At 42.2% G+C, this 17,431-nt stretch overlaps 1 protein-coding gene and 1 long non-coding RNA gene across 3 annotated transcripts; one reads left to right on the top strand and one right to left on the bottom strand.

Moving 5' to 3' along the window:
- Nucleotides 1-991: 991 nt before the first annotated feature.
- Nucleotides 992-16,719, bottom strand: bcl6aa (BCL6A transcription repressor a). Of its 2 annotated transcripts, XM_047586399.1 has the most exons (10): nt 16,204-16,719; nt 9,117-9,209; nt 5,134-5,305; nt 4,803-5,024; nt 3,760-4,713; nt 3,357-3,538; nt 3,107-3,274; nt 2,884-3,014; nt 2,444-2,581; nt 992-2,349 (listed from the first exon to the last, which is right to left on the bottom strand). In XM_047586399.1, the coding sequence occupies exons 1-10, from the start codon at nt 16,229-16,231 to the stop codon at nt 2,206-2,208; spliced, it is 2,232 nt and encodes a 743-aa protein (XP_047442355.1). In that variant the 5' UTR covers nt 16,232-16,719; the 3' UTR covers nt 992-2,205. The 2 variants fall into 2 exon arrangements, with proteins under 2 accessions (XP_047442355.1, XP_047442356.1); XM_047586400.1 differs by lacking the exons at nt 9,117-9,209; nt 16,204-16,719 and adding an exon at nt 7,495-7,577.
- LOC125008971 lies at nt 7,669-15,285 on the top strand. Its single transcript, XR_007112933.1, has 2 exons — nt 7,669-8,074; nt 13,898-15,285. It is a non-coding gene; the product is annotated as an uncharacterized LOC125008971 (long non-coding RNA).
- Nucleotides 16,720-17,431: the final 712 nt, after the last annotated feature.

The following is a 17,431-nucleotide window of genomic DNA, read 5'->3' as shown; positions in this document are numbered from 1 at the left end:
GTTGGCAAGGCTCAGACAGCAGTGGGTAATATTCAGTGTTGTTAGGGTCCTTTAAATGCTTTTACTTTAAAATAACTGACATGGCAGTGGATGGATTGTTGGAGGGAATCAGCTCCGATGTTAAGTGTACGGGTGGTAACTGGAAAACTTCCCAGAATGCTATTTCAGTAGTTAGTCCACTCTCTCAGAGTTAAGAGAGGAGTTTTAGCAGTTTTTGGAATGAAAAAAGCCTTAAATGTCAGTGCAGAGAGTTTCTCCGGCCTCCTGCAGGAAGCAGCATTAAATCAGATAACCTGTTTCCGCCTGTGATTAAAGCTGACTCAAATGCAAGTTTTTTCAGACCTCTGACTGACGATATATAAAATATAAATCCGTACATCAACCGTAAGTCATTTTGTTACATATATTTTTTTTTTATTTTTAAGTCGTGCATTCATCCATTTTTTTGCTGCTTATCCACTTTGCATTTAATGATGATTTAAGGAAGTTATCAGCATGATCCTATACGTTGCTTAACGCACGTTTTTCTATCTCGGTCAAAACATCCTTACACGTTCGAGTAGTAATACTGTGACAAGAAATGAGCACAACTAGCTCAGAGGAGATTACGGTACTCTACTGAACATTTCAGCTCAGACTGTTAATAATCATAAATATGGTAAATACGTAGCCCTTATTGTTCCCTCTAGTTTTCATCTTTATGGTGTGATGCTTTAGTTATTAGGTCTTATTATAATGTTCATATTGTGGCATTCAAGTCGTACATTTAATTGAATAAAAGCTTTATTTTCTTTAGCTTTTCTATTTTAGTTGCTATGTAAAGTGAAAAGTCTAGATGCAGTTCATCATTGAAAGTCTAAATTATGATCTTGAGGGATGAATATACCTTAATGTAACTTTATTTAACCGTTGAGCTACAAGTTTTTATTTTCAATGTCTAATGTCAGTAGAAAAAAGAAAAAAACTCAAACTAAAAGAGACCACTCCGGTGTTAATACATAGAAATTCAATACCTTTATTTTACATTCATACATCTATAACATTGTACAATAATTTTAATGCAGTTAAAAAAGCCCAATTCAAAAACAAGTCCTGAAGATTTACAATGATGAATTTGTATGTTCTAAGGATGGTGACAAGCTTTTAAAAATATGCACACACACACACACGCACTCACACACACGCACACACAGAGAGAGACAGGGATGTAGGACAAGTGATGTCCTTGAGTTGTACCTTAATAGATCTGGACTGAATGGAGAGGAATTCAGTCACCATAGAGAAAGGCACATTGAATACACAGTGTATCTACAAACAAAAACGCTGACATTTACACAACTCTACTGTAGGAACAGGAACTAGAACAATGAGCAAAACTGTAAACCTTCACTTATGAAAAACAAAAGTCACGTCTATACAAATATAGTTGAAGCAAAATGTTTTCTTGGTCATTACAAAGCAGTACCTTGAAATGCATTTCAACACTTAGATTGGCTCTGCCAGCAGAGAGCAATCCCACAGATATAATTACACAGTATGTCACAATATTTATGCAGTTGCCCACTTCATGTACGCTAACGACTGGCAACGGTTAAGAGAGTACCTCATGCATATCCTCATCAGACAGCAGCAGTCATCTGATATGTTTTAGACTCAATTCAATTACAACGTCTAGTTTTTTTTTTCTTCCCTTTCACGTGAATATGGCAACTTGACATGGTGCAACGTGTACGCACACCTACGTAAAAATGTATAGACAATTCTATACAGCCGCAAATCCCGTTATCTTAAAATATATGTACCACCCGTCGATCAAAATGTTCAATACTTTCAGAAAAGTAAGTTCTCTGATATAAAATACTGTATTTTTCAAAAAGCAGATTGTTTACATTCCATCCTTCTCAACAAAATAAAGCTTTTTTATATACGTACCTTCAAAGCTTAAAAACACTCCCAGCATACACATATATATATATTTATTTCTATATATATATATTTCTATATAGAAACAATAAAGTGACTAAGATGCCATTTGTGGCTCTACGTTCACATGTAGTGGAAACCCGTTTAGAATGGCATACACAGCCAATTTGTCTAATAAACACAGTGTGGCACTACAATTTTGGATGATTGTACAAGTTGGGGGGGGCCGATAAATGCCAAGGTCAAGATTGCCGCCATGAAAAACCGATTCCTTCATCTCGTTCAGCATGCCTTCGTCAAGTCAGTGGGCATGTCTGCCGTGGACATGCGGTACTGGATCTTTGTGTTGGTGATGGCGCCGTGCTTCTGTCGAAGATGCAGCCGTAGCTGACTCTTGTGGCGGAAGTGCAAGTTGCATTTTTCACACTGAAAAGGAGAAGGGGGGGGGGGGGGGGGGCAATGTTATTTACACTTCACAGTCTCACACTTGATTTTGGACTTTGATATGAAGTCGACCTACATGGTAGGGCTTTTCTCCTGTGTGTATGCGCAGGTGACTCTTCAGCGTCTGCAGGTGACGGAAGCGCGTTCCGCAGATCTCGCATGGATATGGCTTCTCACCCGTGTGGATCAACACATGGGCGCGGAGATGAGCAACCTGAGAGAAAAAAAAATGATCAAAAGTCAGAAAAAAGTGATGAAAACAACATTCACTAAAACTAGAACCGATCAAATACTTTTAAACAAACACACTCTTGTGAAACTTTTCAGAGGACGCACGTATCCGCTGCATAAAAAACTACTAAAACGCACTTGAAGGCACTTGAGTCGAGATGAAAATAACTAGAGCCATCCATAATTACACTTGACAATCAAGTGTTACCACTATTGGCCCGTACACAATAGAGAGGAAAAACATTTTGAGACCGGACTCATATTTTTACGTAAGGTTGTCATTACCTGTACAAAACGAGCTCCGCATGTCTCACACTTATATGGCTTCTCTCCTGAGTGGATGCGAGTGTGAGTCTTGAGGTTAGCTGGTCGGTTAAACTGAGCACCACAGATATTACAGCGATACGGCTTCTCTCCTGGAAGAAAGAAATCGCATTAGAATATCGCATCAGAGACAGAGCGCGTGAATCCGTTAGATCGGTTAAATCCGTTTTATTATTTTCCGTACCTGTGTGGACAGTCTTGTGGCTGGCAAGGTTGCCCTTGTAGCGGAAAGCAGCCTGACAGCGGTCACACTTGTATGGCTTGTCGCTGTGCACTTGAAGCATATGTTGTTTCAGGGCTTCGTCCTCGGCAAATTTGGAGTCGCACTCGTTACAGAAGAACGTACCGTTTTCTGTTCAGGACGAATCAAAGTCAAAGTCAAGTTGCAGCTCCAAATAATGCGGACTCATTTGTCCTGGAAATCACACACTCACCACAGCTGGAGTCTGAATATTCTGAATGAAGCTCTGCCATGTCCTCTGATAGACGAGACCTGGACGTGTTTGGACAGATTTCCGAGTGGTGAGGGGACTGGGAGCCGCAGGATGAGCAGTTGAGGCGGTTTAGGTAGTGTGGAGGGTGGCCATCACCGTTTCTCAGTGACCCCTCTAGTGCACTGAAGACACAAATAAAACAGAGTTCAGTCACATGCAAACAAATAGATGAAAAAAAAACAACTTTCAAATTAGACTAAAAAATATAATCCTGAACAAAATTCCAAAATAAAGTTTCTAAAATTATCTATAAATGGTTTGTTTTTAAAATAAGTGAATAATAAAATGGTCACATATCAACAAACATCTCCTTGTTGTACTGAAATTTTTTTTTAAAGCTCACCTGTTAATGATATTGTTGAGACGACTAGCCTGGGGCACAGGCAGGTCCTCGCCGCTCTTGCTCGTGGTTTGCGGGTCGAGGTTCTCCGAGTCGCTGGGGTGGAGGTAGGGCTGCAGGCCGAGGCGTTGCGGCGAGCGAAGCCCGGGATCCCTCAACCCCACCTCTTCTTCCTTAGCGCTCTGATTCAGCACGATGAACTTGTACTTCTTCCAGTTGCGAGCTTTGGGGTCCTGTGTGCCCTGCGGGGCTTGCACTCCGGCAGCTTGGGAGAGGCCGGCGTTCTTGCTGCTGCTGGACTCGGTCGGGGAGTTGGGCTGGCAGTCTGACTTGAGGGGGCTCTGCGGGCTGCTCATGAGGCTCTTGCGTCCGGTGGAGGGGATTCCCAAAGGATAGTGCTGATGGATCAGGTCCTCTTCCGCCTGAGGAGCGTGCTCTTTGGCCGAGTCTTTGTGGTGCTCCAGACTCAGCACGGGAAAAACGCGCTTCCTCGCGCCGAGACCCATGGACTGGCCGACCCCCTCGTGGCTTTCTTTTCTCATCTCATCGTCTCTGCTTACCTCCCTGGAAGCGTAGGTGGTGGAGTGAATAATGCTGGAGGAGCCAGTGCCGACTGCTCTGCTGTACTCTGCCCTGATGGCGTTGGCGCTGTCATGCGGGGAACAATGCTTGTGGTGCATACCGCTCTTCGAGAGGTCGGCAAAAGCATTTTTGGTATCAGTCAGCTTGCAGAGAGGGAAGGGAAATCCTGGCATGGGGAACTGCCCGTAGAGATGGTAGTTGCTGGGGGTCACCCCGCTGAATATGTTTGAGCCGTAGGGCCTCCCATCCCTGAAGGGAGCCACGCGGCTGTGCAAACTGTCAACAACATCATGGGGCCGGTACGCATGGACATCCTGAGGTAAAACCAAGGGACTGACCAAAAACTCGTCTCGGGGCAGCTTCGCAGACGGATCACTGTGAAGACAGTTACAACATCGTAAACACACAGATGCCGACCGCCGCGGATTTATACGGATTTGTAATATTTTTTTTTTTCTACCAACCTGGACTTTATGAATCTGTGGCAGGTGTCCACAACATGGTCCATCTGCAGGTAGATGGCCGTGTTCATGATAGCCATGATCAGACTTTCCTTTAGTGTGAGACGGGAGGTGTACATAAACTCCAGCAGGATGGCAAAGCCCTCTGGGTCCACCTTTGGGTCCAGACTGATGGCATTAAGGTTGCACTTGTGGGAGTCGGTAAAGATAGAGTAAAACAACCCACTGCAGCCATGGAAAAAAAGAGACACAGACAAGAGCGCACAAAGATCAGACACTTCAACTTCAAACAGCGGCGGGAAAATTGGCTTAAACCCCGTCTCATACAACACACCTGCAAGCCATGAGAACGGTCTTGTGTGCACGAAACTGCTGCCTGTTAACCAAGATAGTGACATCTGTGAGGATATCTCTGCTACGCAGGCGATTCAGGTTGAGAAGGACATCACTTGCATGGCGTGTGAACTGTATGCAGCTGTCTGCTGCGCAAGCCATTTTGTCAAGTTCTGGGAACAGAAGAACAAATTGAACATTTAAACTGTTTTCTGCAGAAACAGACTGATTTATATTTCAGCTGCGCCACAAAGCGTGGACGTCGGAGCACGGGTCGTGTTGAACTGAGAGGACTGAGCAGGAGTTGTCTGGGAGTCTCAAGAAGTCTAACGAAACCAGATGCGCAGCTCACCAGTAGGCGGCGCCATTTATTAAATAAACACAGTCTAGACATTTAAATTTCTACCTTTGGAATAATTTCTCTCCCCCTCACTTTCTCTCTCCGAACCACTGGTTGACAGCTCAGTGGAACAAATTAAGTTCTTATATTATTTATAACAATTGAAACAATACAAACAAAAAAAAAAAAAGGAGCACATTTTCACGAGAACAGACAACAATACTCACGAAATAATCCTCTAATAACGCTCCTATTTTTTAAAAAAATATATATTTTATTTCAGAAATACAAAACTAAAAACTAAAAAAATCCATATGTTAAAATGATAAACTGATCTGATTTATTAATTACATTTCAAAAAAGGGCATAAACATTTCTGTGACTAAAATAAAGCGGAGGGAAGTTTAGTCAGCACGGCGGATTTTCTAACACTTCAGATTTGACAGGCTGAGCAAATACAGGAAACTATTTCTGCTCTCTCATTAGTGAAAACTTTTCCCCCCCGTTTTGGCACACAATTAACATAACAAAATTGAATTTCAACCGCAAGATGTCCCCCCAACCGGAGAGGATCCTTCAGACAACCGGCTGCAGCTGGCAAGGTTACACAAGTCACACTTTTCCTTGTTTGCTGTGATAAACAGCGGTGACAGCGCGGCAGCACATTTCTGGGTCAATTACTTTACGGGAGCGAAAACTAATATTTAATAAACTCTGGGCAGAATTGGCTTTGTAACACGCAGGCGGGGTTATGACAGTATCTTCAAGTCAATGTCAAGAGTCTGTAATTGGACACGTCCGAAAATAGAAGCAGAGCAGAATGCACCTTAAACAGACTGATGGTAAATAATGACCTCCTGTGTGAGGAAAACAAGCAGCAATACAAACGTAATTAAGCCAATAACAACATCTATATGACCTGCTTGAGCACATGAACACATTTAAATGGCGAGACGTGGTTTATTTATTATTTTTTTTTTCCGCGATGCCCTTCATCTTTCATTTTATTTTCATTTCGCGATTCTAATATTAAGCGTAGCTGCCTCCCCCCCCGGGGGGATTAAAAAACAGTCTAACCGAAACTCTCGGGTCAAGACTGAAATGAGACAAACACTTCGGCAGAAAAGCTGAAGCCCAACTCCGTGCGCATCTCGGTGAACGCGTTTTCAACTCGAGTTGGTTGTGTATGTTATCACGCAGCACGCTGACACAGTGGAAACACAGGAGACAAGTTTGGTGAGAAGAAGACGACGACGTGCCCTGTAGCGTCTACCGCGGAAAATACACACACGCCCATCAACGCTAATATTTCCGCTGCGATGTTACGGTAACAGGAGGGCTTGTTCGGCGCAGACTTTAACGCTCCATTGGAGCAAATTACCCTCGCGAAGTGAAAGACATATACATGTACACACGTCTCTGTGTGTGCGTATGTGTATATACATGTATACGTGAACCTGCCATGCTGCCAACTAAGTTCGTGTGACAGCGCCGCTCCGCCGTGTGTTGACACTTGACCGTACAAAGTTGCGCTAAATCACAGCGCATCAACATAGACACGCGCAAGACCCGAGCAGCCGCGCGCCTACGACCCGGGATCCGGACCGCTCTCGAGCCCCGCTCTCGAGCCCCATTCCTCCTCGACGTAGTTACGAAAAACCGGAGCGCGAGTACATTATTTTACGACATGACTTGGTGTCATGAGCGGCAGCAAGGGGACGACACAGCGGAGGGAAAAAGGGCTGGCGTCTGTCTGAGGGCGACCCAGCAGCAGCAGCAGCCGCAACGAGGCAGACGAGAGCTGTCAAGAGAGCGTCGCTCTCTGGCTGTCACCACAGCAGAAACCCCTCCAGAGTTTCACTCCACACACTGTTCACACTGACAGCCACACTCAGCCCCGGCCCCGCAAAACACTTAAAACAGCACAAATGGACAAAACAAGCCACGTCTAAAACACCAGCAGTACACAGTAGATAACAACTTCGCGCCAAATGAGAGGAAAAAAGGAATTTAAAAAATCACCTGGTAGCGCTTTCCTAGAAACTTCTTGCATCACCACTTCTAAGAACCCCAGTTCTAAGAATCAGTCGAGCACAATTCTCGGAATTTGAGCCCGAGACCGTACCACTCTCCCAGGGCAGGGGAGAGACGTTTTCACCCCCAGCGATAAAAACAACCGATTTCAGACGCGTTTAATCCAACGCATATTGTGCATAACTATTTTAACTGTGACGAATATAAACACCTAGTGCCGAAACGAGTGTAAAAAGTGGCACAAATGTCTAAAATAACGCACTAAATTGTCTCGCCAGGATCCGAATACCCCTGCATTTGGTACGGTCCACAGTCACAGGACGTCGAGCCTGCGACGTCACCGGTTCCTTAAACCCAGCCCCCGAAATTCTCAGAACTAATTTATATTCCATGACTTCAGCAAATGTGTCGCTCCCTGCGTCTCGTCGCATTTAACACACAGTCCGTACATGCACAGCACACAGACCGACCTCTTAATTAGGCCCATGCGGACAGGTCGATGTGACAGGCTGCTGCTGCTGCTGCTTCTTCTTAACCACAATTCATTTTTAGCCAGATTCTCCTGCAGGTATGCTGACTTCATAGACGGAAAATGCTGCGAACCACCATCGGGGGTTTGTTAAAAAAGGAAAGCTTAAATAGATTTATTATTCACGAGTCTGCAGGCAGCCAGTTGAGCTTTTTAATGTCACTCTGGTTTTCAGTTAACCTCAGCGCATGGTAGAATTGGCACTTGGTAGGTAGTATTTCTTTTAACGTGTATTCTCGTGTTGGCTTTCCAGCTGTTACTGCGATAAAAAGAAAAAAAAAAAAGGAGGAGGCTTTTGGTTGATTGTTGCTAAGAGAAAGATGCGGGGCTGCAGTTTAATAAGTTCGGCGTTGCACAGGGAACTTGTTGCATTAAAAGCGAGCGCATCAAGCATGACAGGCGCTGAGATGCTTTATTCTGCCAAGGAGTGAATTGCGTTCAGCTCCTAATTCTACTGGTGTTTAAATGCTCCGGAACCTGTTGTGCTCGCCGTGAACGTCATGTCTGGCTGCTAGAATATAATATAATCAGGCTTGTGTGACTCTGACCTCTGCCTCTTTGGCTTGTTTGTGTTTTCCTGAAAAATCTCCTCTTGGCTGGATTATTGCGAATAATTGGAAAAGGGGAGGACGCCTGAAATATTGTCTGTGTTTGGATGATGTGTGCACGCCTGTAAATGCAAAGTGGAGAATTCCTGGAAAATTAATTGAATTCATTGCTAAGATTTCCACCCCCCCTTTTTACACACTACCATTTAATTTAAGGCATGTGTACTCCCCGTTGCATCATTTCTCAGTGCTGGGGAAGAATAAACTAAGTGGCTTTTCTTTACTCCTCAGCCTGGTAGTATTGCGTTTTTGCTGCTCGCCTTTTGCATGAAACGAAACACATTGAAGAGAAGCTAAAGTGTGTAGTTTTTTTTCCCCCCATCCCTGCACGGAGGGGACAACTTGTGTGAATTTACTCGTCGCTTTCACCACTTAATAGCTGCCTTGTTATTCTTGGTTATGCGATGACAGCATCTGAAAAGTAGTTATTCATTTCATGAGGGGTAGGCACGCATTTACTGTCAGTGACTCACCTTGGAAACTTTGTTTGTGGTGACTCCAAACCACGGATTCCCCTTCTTTTCTCATCCCATTTACTCCCTGGCACAGGAGGAGCATTTGCTGGGCTGGAGAATGTAGAACAAAATCAAATTAATTATGGATTAGGCTGCATTAAACAGGCAAAGTGTCAGCTGAGTTATCTCGTACAACCGCCCCTTCACAAGAGATAATTCCTCTTCAGTTTAAATATCATACAATCTCTAACAAATGAATAAATGAGAATGAAATTAAAATTGTTTTTTTTTTCTTATATTATATTAATTAGGCAATATCAGATAAATATTCTATCAGTAAAATGATATTAGTGTTACTGTAAAGATCAGTGACTGACAGTAACAGTAATCATCACACACGGCCTTGTTATCTGTCCTCCACTTTCATTTTCTAAAGATGTAAATAACTCGGCCCTTTCCTGTAAAGTCTGTGTGCAATGTCTTATCAATTGCCTATTATCTAATGCTTTTAATGTGTGATCATGAAAAGGTCACACTTTTGAGAGTGAAACTTATTTATAGATTCGAAAATATGTGTTTCACACACTCATTAGGAACTAATGACTAATTGGCATTTGGGACATTTGAGCTCCTGTTACCTTTGTCATTCAGTGAATAACAGACTCTCCTTCTTTTCTCTCTCTCCTTTTTTTTTTTTTTTAACCCTTTGCACGGTGGCGCATGCTATATTGTAACCGACATTTCCCTGTGGATTGCCCGAGCATCCGCCCATCTGGATCCGGCATCCCACTAAAAACACTCCAGGTGTTAACAAACCATTGGGGAGAGATGGGGAGGGGGGAGGGGGGGAGGAAAAAAGTCTCCAAAATAATTAAGACGCGCGCTTTTACAGCAATCTCCGATTCAGCACTGCCAAATAAAGACTTTCTTGAGCTCCAAACAAAGAGCAGCGTCAACTTTATTTCAATCCACTTGGGGGATGTTTAAGGCGCTCCAGCGCAGTTATGCATAATGCACGGCCATAAACCATCCAGGAGTGAGGGGAGAGAGAGATGCGTAAGTTACCAAGGCCCCACACTGTGCCCAGCTATAGAAGCATGAGATAATTACTGCAAATCCTTGGCAAACTTTTACTCAACCAATTCGTAGCAGAAATAAATGACCCACTTACCGAGGGCACAAAAAAAAGGTGTCTGATCAGTGTGAACTGATGGAAGGTTATTAGGTTGTGGACAGCGTATGTGGTTAATCTTTGTGTAATTAAACAACCGTTATAAGGCGTCTCCTTATGTAAATGCGACATTGTTCAGAAACAATCAGAGCAGATGCACGTTGTGTCTGCAATTCAAGTCCGGCCGACCAGTAACAGCTGCATATTTAAAAAAAAAAAAAGGAAAAAAAAAAGAAAGAATCTAGTACACTTCTGACACAGTGTGAAACATCTCTAAGGCGTATCATTGCTTATACTTGGTGCATGATAGGTCATTGAATAGAAATGCCCACTGACAAAAGCCTGAGGCCCGGAGGTTGCCTCACTTTTTTTTTTTCCATAAACTGCACACTTTTGTCTCGTTTCACAGCAAATTTCTGCCAACTTCAGTGTTCATTGTCAGCAAAGATGTGAGTGTGGAGTTTTGTTCTGAGAGGCATGATGCAACCGCGCTGTAACACCAAACAGATAATGCTGTTAGCTACAGAGGTCTTTTTAGTTCCTTTCTTTAAAAGAATTTCTTTTTATATTGTTAAGTTTCACTTTTTTAACTCCATGCATCCCAGAAGCCCTTTTTTTTTCTTCGGCTTTTGTCCACAATTAAGTTTTGCTCTTTGTCAAACACTGTCACCGCTGCAGGTTTGGATTGGCACGGCTACAGCGTGTCATTAAAAAAAAAAAGGAAAAAAAAAAAAAAGACGTGCTCTCTGCATCGTATGTATTTGTACACTTTCCTTGATCATCTATTTGAGGAGATCATTGAAAACATACAGCGCGGCATGCATAATTCATGACGTCTGTTAAAGAACACCAGGTGTAATAAATAAATGAAGGGTGAAAATTCACTTCAAACGATTTTCTGTGCAGGTAATGATGGGCGCACTTTCCTTGGAAGCTTGCCTCGTGCTTTTTTTTTTAATTAACAGACAAACAGAATAGTCAAATTCTGACATGAAATTGTGTCTGTTTGCAACAGTGCTGTGCCAGGTCTCTGCGTTCACACACCACAGGTTGAAAGTTGGCTTTTATCCCACTTGACGAGGTTAAACACACAAAGGAAGATTTTAGCAGCTCCAAATAATAAAGATTAGACGCTTGCAGAGATTCACACTTACATAAAAGAAAAACAGGACTTAAAAAAAGGGGGAATAAGCAGTTGCAGTTTATTTTGAAGGTCCTTTCCTAAATACTTGTATTCATAAGCTATAGATGTATTGTGCCGAGTGCTAAATTCCACTGGTCAATAAAAAGGCTCTCTGAAGAGTGTAAATATTCCACTGAACATTTCATTCTTCTCAATGAGCCATTACAAAAACAAACAGAAACAGAACTAACAAAAGGAACTTTGGAGTAAGTTTCTGTACTTGCACCTGCGTTAGTAACCGTGACTTCACTGGTTCGCTCGTGCAGGCTACACGCTCAGCTTATAGCCAGAGCAGAGCCGGGTTAGTGGGTTAGAATTCCAATTTGGCCGTATCAAAGCATGTAGATTCAGGACATTTTCAAGGCCAGCTGAGAGCTAGAGCCAGGAATGCAGCCTGCAGAGCCCAACCTGATGGAATTTTCCACACATGCCACAAACAGTTTCTTGCCAGTGTGCCATCTGCTGGATGATGGGTCAGTTACTTTGACAAAACGAGGGGATATATAGTCGAGGCTTGATGCAATCGCTGCCATCCCTGCAAATCTGCACGATCTCGGTGTTTGCTCCGTCTTCCTCGTTCTTTTGTTTTTTTGTTTTGCTTTTTGTTTTTTGTTTTTTTTGTTTTTTTGCGCCACACACTCTGGGCAGCAAAACGTTGAATTAGGAGACAACTTCTGCAGATAAGTTTGAAAGCCTTGAAGTTGTGTGTCTCCATGTGGATTCAGTTTGGTATTTTAACAGAGGTATCCGCTCTCTGACAGGGAGCTTTAGTGGTAAACAAGTGGCTCTTATTTCTTTGCACCACCCTCAATAATGATCCAATAAGAATCATCTGTGTGAATCAACCCCCTTTTCTGCTCTACTGTCACAATGCCTATTAGTTCACGTCAAGCTTTGGACCCCGATAAGATGGCTGTGTCCTGGAAATGTTGCAGTGCTCCTTCCTCGTGTCCCAGCATTTTAGTTTTGCCTTAGCCTGCACATTATAGACACATTTACACACATGTGCTGCATAGGAGTGACCCACAACCAGAGCACTTGTACCTTGGTACACGTGGTTAGCAAGCCAGCAAATATTATTTATTGATTAGCTACAGTGGGCTAAAGGGAGAACGATAAAAAAAGCTATCTAAGAGATAATAAATAGTTGCAATAATTAGTCAAAGCTGTTTGATAAATGGTTGAAAATTATTTGAAATGGTTGGAAGAAAATACTAGCTACATTAAGCTAGGTAGGCCGAGCTAGCAAGGATTAATAATAACTGGTTAGCTTGGTCAGCTAAAAATAATGAACTGAAAATGTCTGCTATAAACAATAAACAAGTGAAATAATCTGCTAAAAACAGGTAAATTGACACGCAATTGAAATAATTAGCCGAAGGTATTTGCTAAAAGTTAAAGGAATTAAGCTAAAAAGTTATAAGCTGAAGCTGATGACAAAAACTGGTTGAAATAATTAGTTAAATGTAATAGACAAATAGTTTAAATAGCTCTAAAGAAGCTCAAAAGTGTAAAAAAAATATGCTATAAATACTGAATAAAGGATTTAGATAATTTGTTGATAATCATGAATACATTATTGAAATAAATAGCTAAAAGAAACACAATTCTAGTATTATGACTGCATAAAGAATGGTTGAACTAAGGTACACGTCGGAAAAAGTGAGCGGTGGTTGATGATGAGATATTTACATTATCTGATGGGGACCAGGATGATAATCAAACGGCTGTATGGTACAAGTTGTACCTCTGTATAACACATGCTTAGGCTCAAACTGGTGCTTTAGGATATTCATTTCACACCGTGATTGGACATAATTGAGATGTTGTCCAGCTCCTGGTGACATAGCAAGAAAACACAAACAAACGCTTTCTCTAAAGAAATGGCACCTAGTGATTTGAGTGTCTCGTATTACCCCTGATGCGCGTAACAAGAAAAGTAAACAGATCTGCGTGCTATGGCAGATGGTGAATAAAAATGTTCACTGTTTAGGCAACAGAGGTAACATTTGGAGTCTATTGCCATTGTACCTGTGGAATCTTCCACTGTAAACAAGTCCACAGTGATAGGGATGGTCAGGGCTCAAAGCTGCTAAACCTGTTTGAATGCATTGTGTCTGTGCTGAATGACCAGCCCCGCTGTACATTGAGCCTGTAGTGTTTTTATCGAGTTGAAGTAAAGGTGAGGAGGGAAGGCTCGGTGGAAGCGCCGCTGCAAACGTGTTCACGCTGTCAGTTTTGTAGAAATTCACTCACAGCAGTGTTTTGTTGCTGGGGACTCGGCTCTCATGTCATTCCCCCAGTGAACTATTGCAGCTCTTTCCCGGCTGTTTTTTTTTTTTTTTTTTTTTTTCTCTCGCTTACCCGTAGACTCTATCACGCTGTGGCCCAATTTGGATTTCAACCATATCAAATTCTCCCATGTTACTCTGCTTCCACTCGCAGGTCAAAGTAGCTGTCTGCATCTAATGCCAACTGCTGATACTGGTCTGCAGGGCTGGTTTAACAGGAACTACACAGCTGCAGGCCGGTGTTCAACAAGAGCCATGCACAAAGCAGCAACAGTGCACTCAAGGCATCCTCCACTTCAGCTCTTGGTCTCTGTTGCTTCTGCGTTGGAAAAATGCTCAAATGTGAATGTAATCCCGGGCACAGAGGATTGTTAAAGTTCTTATTAAACACGCACTAATTCTTTTTTTTTTTTTTTTTTTAAATTATCTCCCACCCACTGCTGCAGAAATATAAAACTAACAATGCGGAAAGAGCAGCACTAGATGAGATTTTCACGACAGGAATCTGGCTTTAGTCTTCATGTTTCGGCGAAGATTGCGACCGCCTCCATTCGTGTACAGGTGTATTTTCATGTCAGCTTTTTTTTTTTTGTGGTGTTCCTCCAGCCGAAGCAGTAAATAGATTTAAATCCAACATGGAAACATGGCATTGGTGAGGATGAAAGCAACCCCACCAAGCCCCAGAAGTCAAAAAAAAAAAAAAGGAAAAAAAAGAAAAACACCTCAAACTCTGGGCACCGACATGGATTCAAGAGATGATAATTCCAGCATTTTTATTTCAATAAAATATCAAGGAAGATATATATGCATAATGTATTAAATGCACATGCACATTTAAATTGTTAATTTGCACACAAAGAAAGTATCATGTCTGTTTCATTTTCTTTCTCTCTTTTTCCCCACTGTCTGAATAATTTGTGCAAGTTTCACTTAAAATGCATCTCTTTTGATTTAATTTTCTCCTGAAACTGACGATGTCTCAACAGCGCCTACACCCTTATTACAGTTAATACATAAAGCCAGACGCAGCTTTCTTCCTCTATATTCTGGAAAAAAAAAAAAAAAAAAAACTCCCACGGTTTATATTTGCTAGAAACAAATCAAGTCATATTACCATCAGGCCTTATTCACCCACATTTGTGCAAGTTTGAGATATCTTTTGCAGCGAAAGGTATTTTTTTTTTATTGTAATTGGGTCTCACTAAACACTTCACTCTGTGCTTTCATTAAAAGCATCTCTACAGCCCAGGAAATGCCAGGTGGAAGTTGAGATTGTGACATCTCCTGTGCTCGACACATTCACATAATTGTTATCTGTCCTACATCACGCAGGCAGCCACTTCTGATATCTGCTGCACTTTGAAACATGTTGCGCTTTGCATGCACGGGACCACAAGCAACTCTTTGTATCACATTTGAATTGGTAACAGAACATCAACCGACTCAATTTTCCAACCAGAGCGTGGATCGCAATTGTGTATTAACGGTCTCTGAACTGTAAAATAAAAACATTAAAAATAAAGGATCTGGCTTTTACAAAGACTTTTTTTTGATGGAGTCTTTATTTAGACGAAACTATTCCTCTTTTGTTCGGAGTCTTTCAGTGCGCACAGGGGAAGATTCTTGAAGTGTACGTCTAGCATGAAAATCAAAAGTCAATCAAAAACCTTTATCTGATTTGCAGGTATTGTGTCGTGGCTCACGTTAAATGTCTATTTTACATGTTTTTACATGGAGCTGATAAAGCCTGTGAGGGCATTATTTATTGGATTTGGCACTGTCATTTGCCTATCAGATGTCAGTTGTTTTATCGCAACCCGCTCCCGTTGTGTGTCCTTTGGTGTTACTTTGCATGCTTTGTAATGGTGTGACTAAGCAAACCATTCATATTGGATTGATCTCAGAGATTAGTTGGCGAACATAAAAGGTGTATGGAAATATACAGATTTATCTGCGCAGGTGTTAGCAAGACCGTGTTTCTAGCCTTTGTTTCGGAATAGGTGTCTGGTTGTGAACCCCTGTTGAGGTGTGATGCTCCTAATATGCCTTTTGAATATCTGCAGTAAGAAGGGAAATTGATTTATTGAGGTTAATTTGTCATACGGCAGAAGAAAAATGACACGCGCATGTATTTATTTCCTTGCAGGATGTTGAACAAGTAAAAACCCCACTCATATTAACATAACCAAATATAATGCCTTGTTGCATAGACCAAAATTATACATACAAGGAGACATTTGTGCAGCATTTTAATGCATTATATTAGTCAGGCTACGACTCCTCTACCTGTGCTAATTTAGCATTACAAAGTCACATGTTCAGGTTTCAGAATTTTAAATGACATTTCAGTTTGCTTGGAATCCGTCCTCTTATGCAGCAAAGCTTTATCCCACGTTCGTTTATGTGAGATACCGTCGTTTGAATTTCTAGTGTCAAGAAACAGAACGAAAGAACTCTCACCTTTTTTCTGCTGGAAGGAGTGAGGCATTGTGGGATCTGTAGTGGGAATCAGGCGGCGCCTCCGAATCTTAAATTCAAAGCCTGGTTCAGGAATTGAAGAGACTTCTTCTGCAGCTCCAAAGGACCTTTTCAGTCAACTTTCGTCAGTAAGCTCCAGAGCACAACAGAACGAAAAGTGTTTTCGCCGGAGTTTTATTTATCTGGTTGGTGAGTAGCTAGATGATCCGAGATGCAAAAGGCTGACTGGTGCCCGAGCCTCCACCCTGAGTGGCAGACGAAGCTTGGAGGGATGAAGCTGTTCCTCAGTGCAAAAGGGCACCGGATGTGTCTCGCGGTGGCGGTGCAGCTCTGGTGAAGCCTCGCGTCTGAGCGGGATGGGAATGCTTCTGGAAAGGCGGGCACGGCAGCCGGGCTGAAGTGAGTCAAATCGACTGAGCACGCTTCATGTTAGTGAAACGGTCCACAGGGCATCTCTCTGGCTCTCTGAGCTGATAGGCCGCCTGCACTCTAGCGTTCATTGATTGTAGCACTCACAGTCGCTCCACTTTTCCACGAATGCTAAAACCGTGGGGCAGGCTCAGTTTTGGAAAAAAAAAAAAAAAAAAAAAAAAAGAAGAGATTAAACAGCCTGTAAAATAATCCCAGTTTTTTTTTTCCGATATATAATTCATTTGAATGAAGACTCTAAAATCCCATTAAGCCACAGGAGCACAGACCATAGACTAGAAGTGCCTTTAACGTGGAGGAACTCCTGGAGCTCAGGCCATCTGCCAGATCAGAGTTTTTCATATACAGCAATGACACATTGTTTTATAAACAGAGCTTTTATACAACAAACATTTCAGTGTCCTGGAGCATTAATCTACTTAAGCTTATCTCAATCCATGGAACTAGATATTGCTCTTTATAACTTGTCTAGTGGAGGGGGTGTTATTACATCACACCAGCTGTCACTTCAACCTGGCACAGCCAATAGGAAGGTCAGTAATTTTGCTGCTGGAGAGAAAATTAGGGAGGAAAATCCTGACAGTAACGCAGTGTCTGGTATATATATATGTGTGTGTGTGTGTGTGTGTGTGTGTGTGTGTGTGTATCAGTGGTAAATCTCATATTTTGTTTTCATCTTTTGGCAGTATGGACTAATTTGAGTGCAGCTGCACGTCATGCAAAAGCAATCAGTTTTATTATTCGTTTGCAAAAGCAAAACACCACCAGTGCCCTTATTACT

The sequence above is a fragment of the Mugil cephalus genome, chromosome 6, assembly GCF_022458985.1.
Source record: "Mugil cephalus isolate CIBA_MC_2020 chromosome 6, CIBA_Mcephalus_1.1, whole genome shotgun sequence".
NCBI lineage: Eukaryota > Metazoa > Chordata > Actinopteri > Mugiliformes > Mugilidae > Mugil > Mugil cephalus.
Note: the sequence above shows the minus strand (reverse complement) of the source record. Positions and strands in the feature narration are given on the sequence as shown.

What these genes read in the sequence shown, in the direction of transcription:
- bcl6aa (XM_047586399.1), bottom strand. Translation starts at nt 16,231, where the DNA reads ATGCCTCACTCCTTCCAGCAGAAAAAAG. An exon ending in CTCCTTCCAGCAGAAAAAAG is followed by an intron (nt 9,210 to 16,203) that starts GTGAGAGTTCTT and finishes TACATTCTCCAG; the next exon opens with CCCAGCAAATGCTCCTCCTG. An exon ending in CACAGATTCATAAAGTCCAG is followed by an intron (nt 4,714 to 4,802) that starts GTTGGTAGAAAA and finishes CTGTCTTCACAG; the next exon opens with TGATCCGTCTGCGAAGCTGC.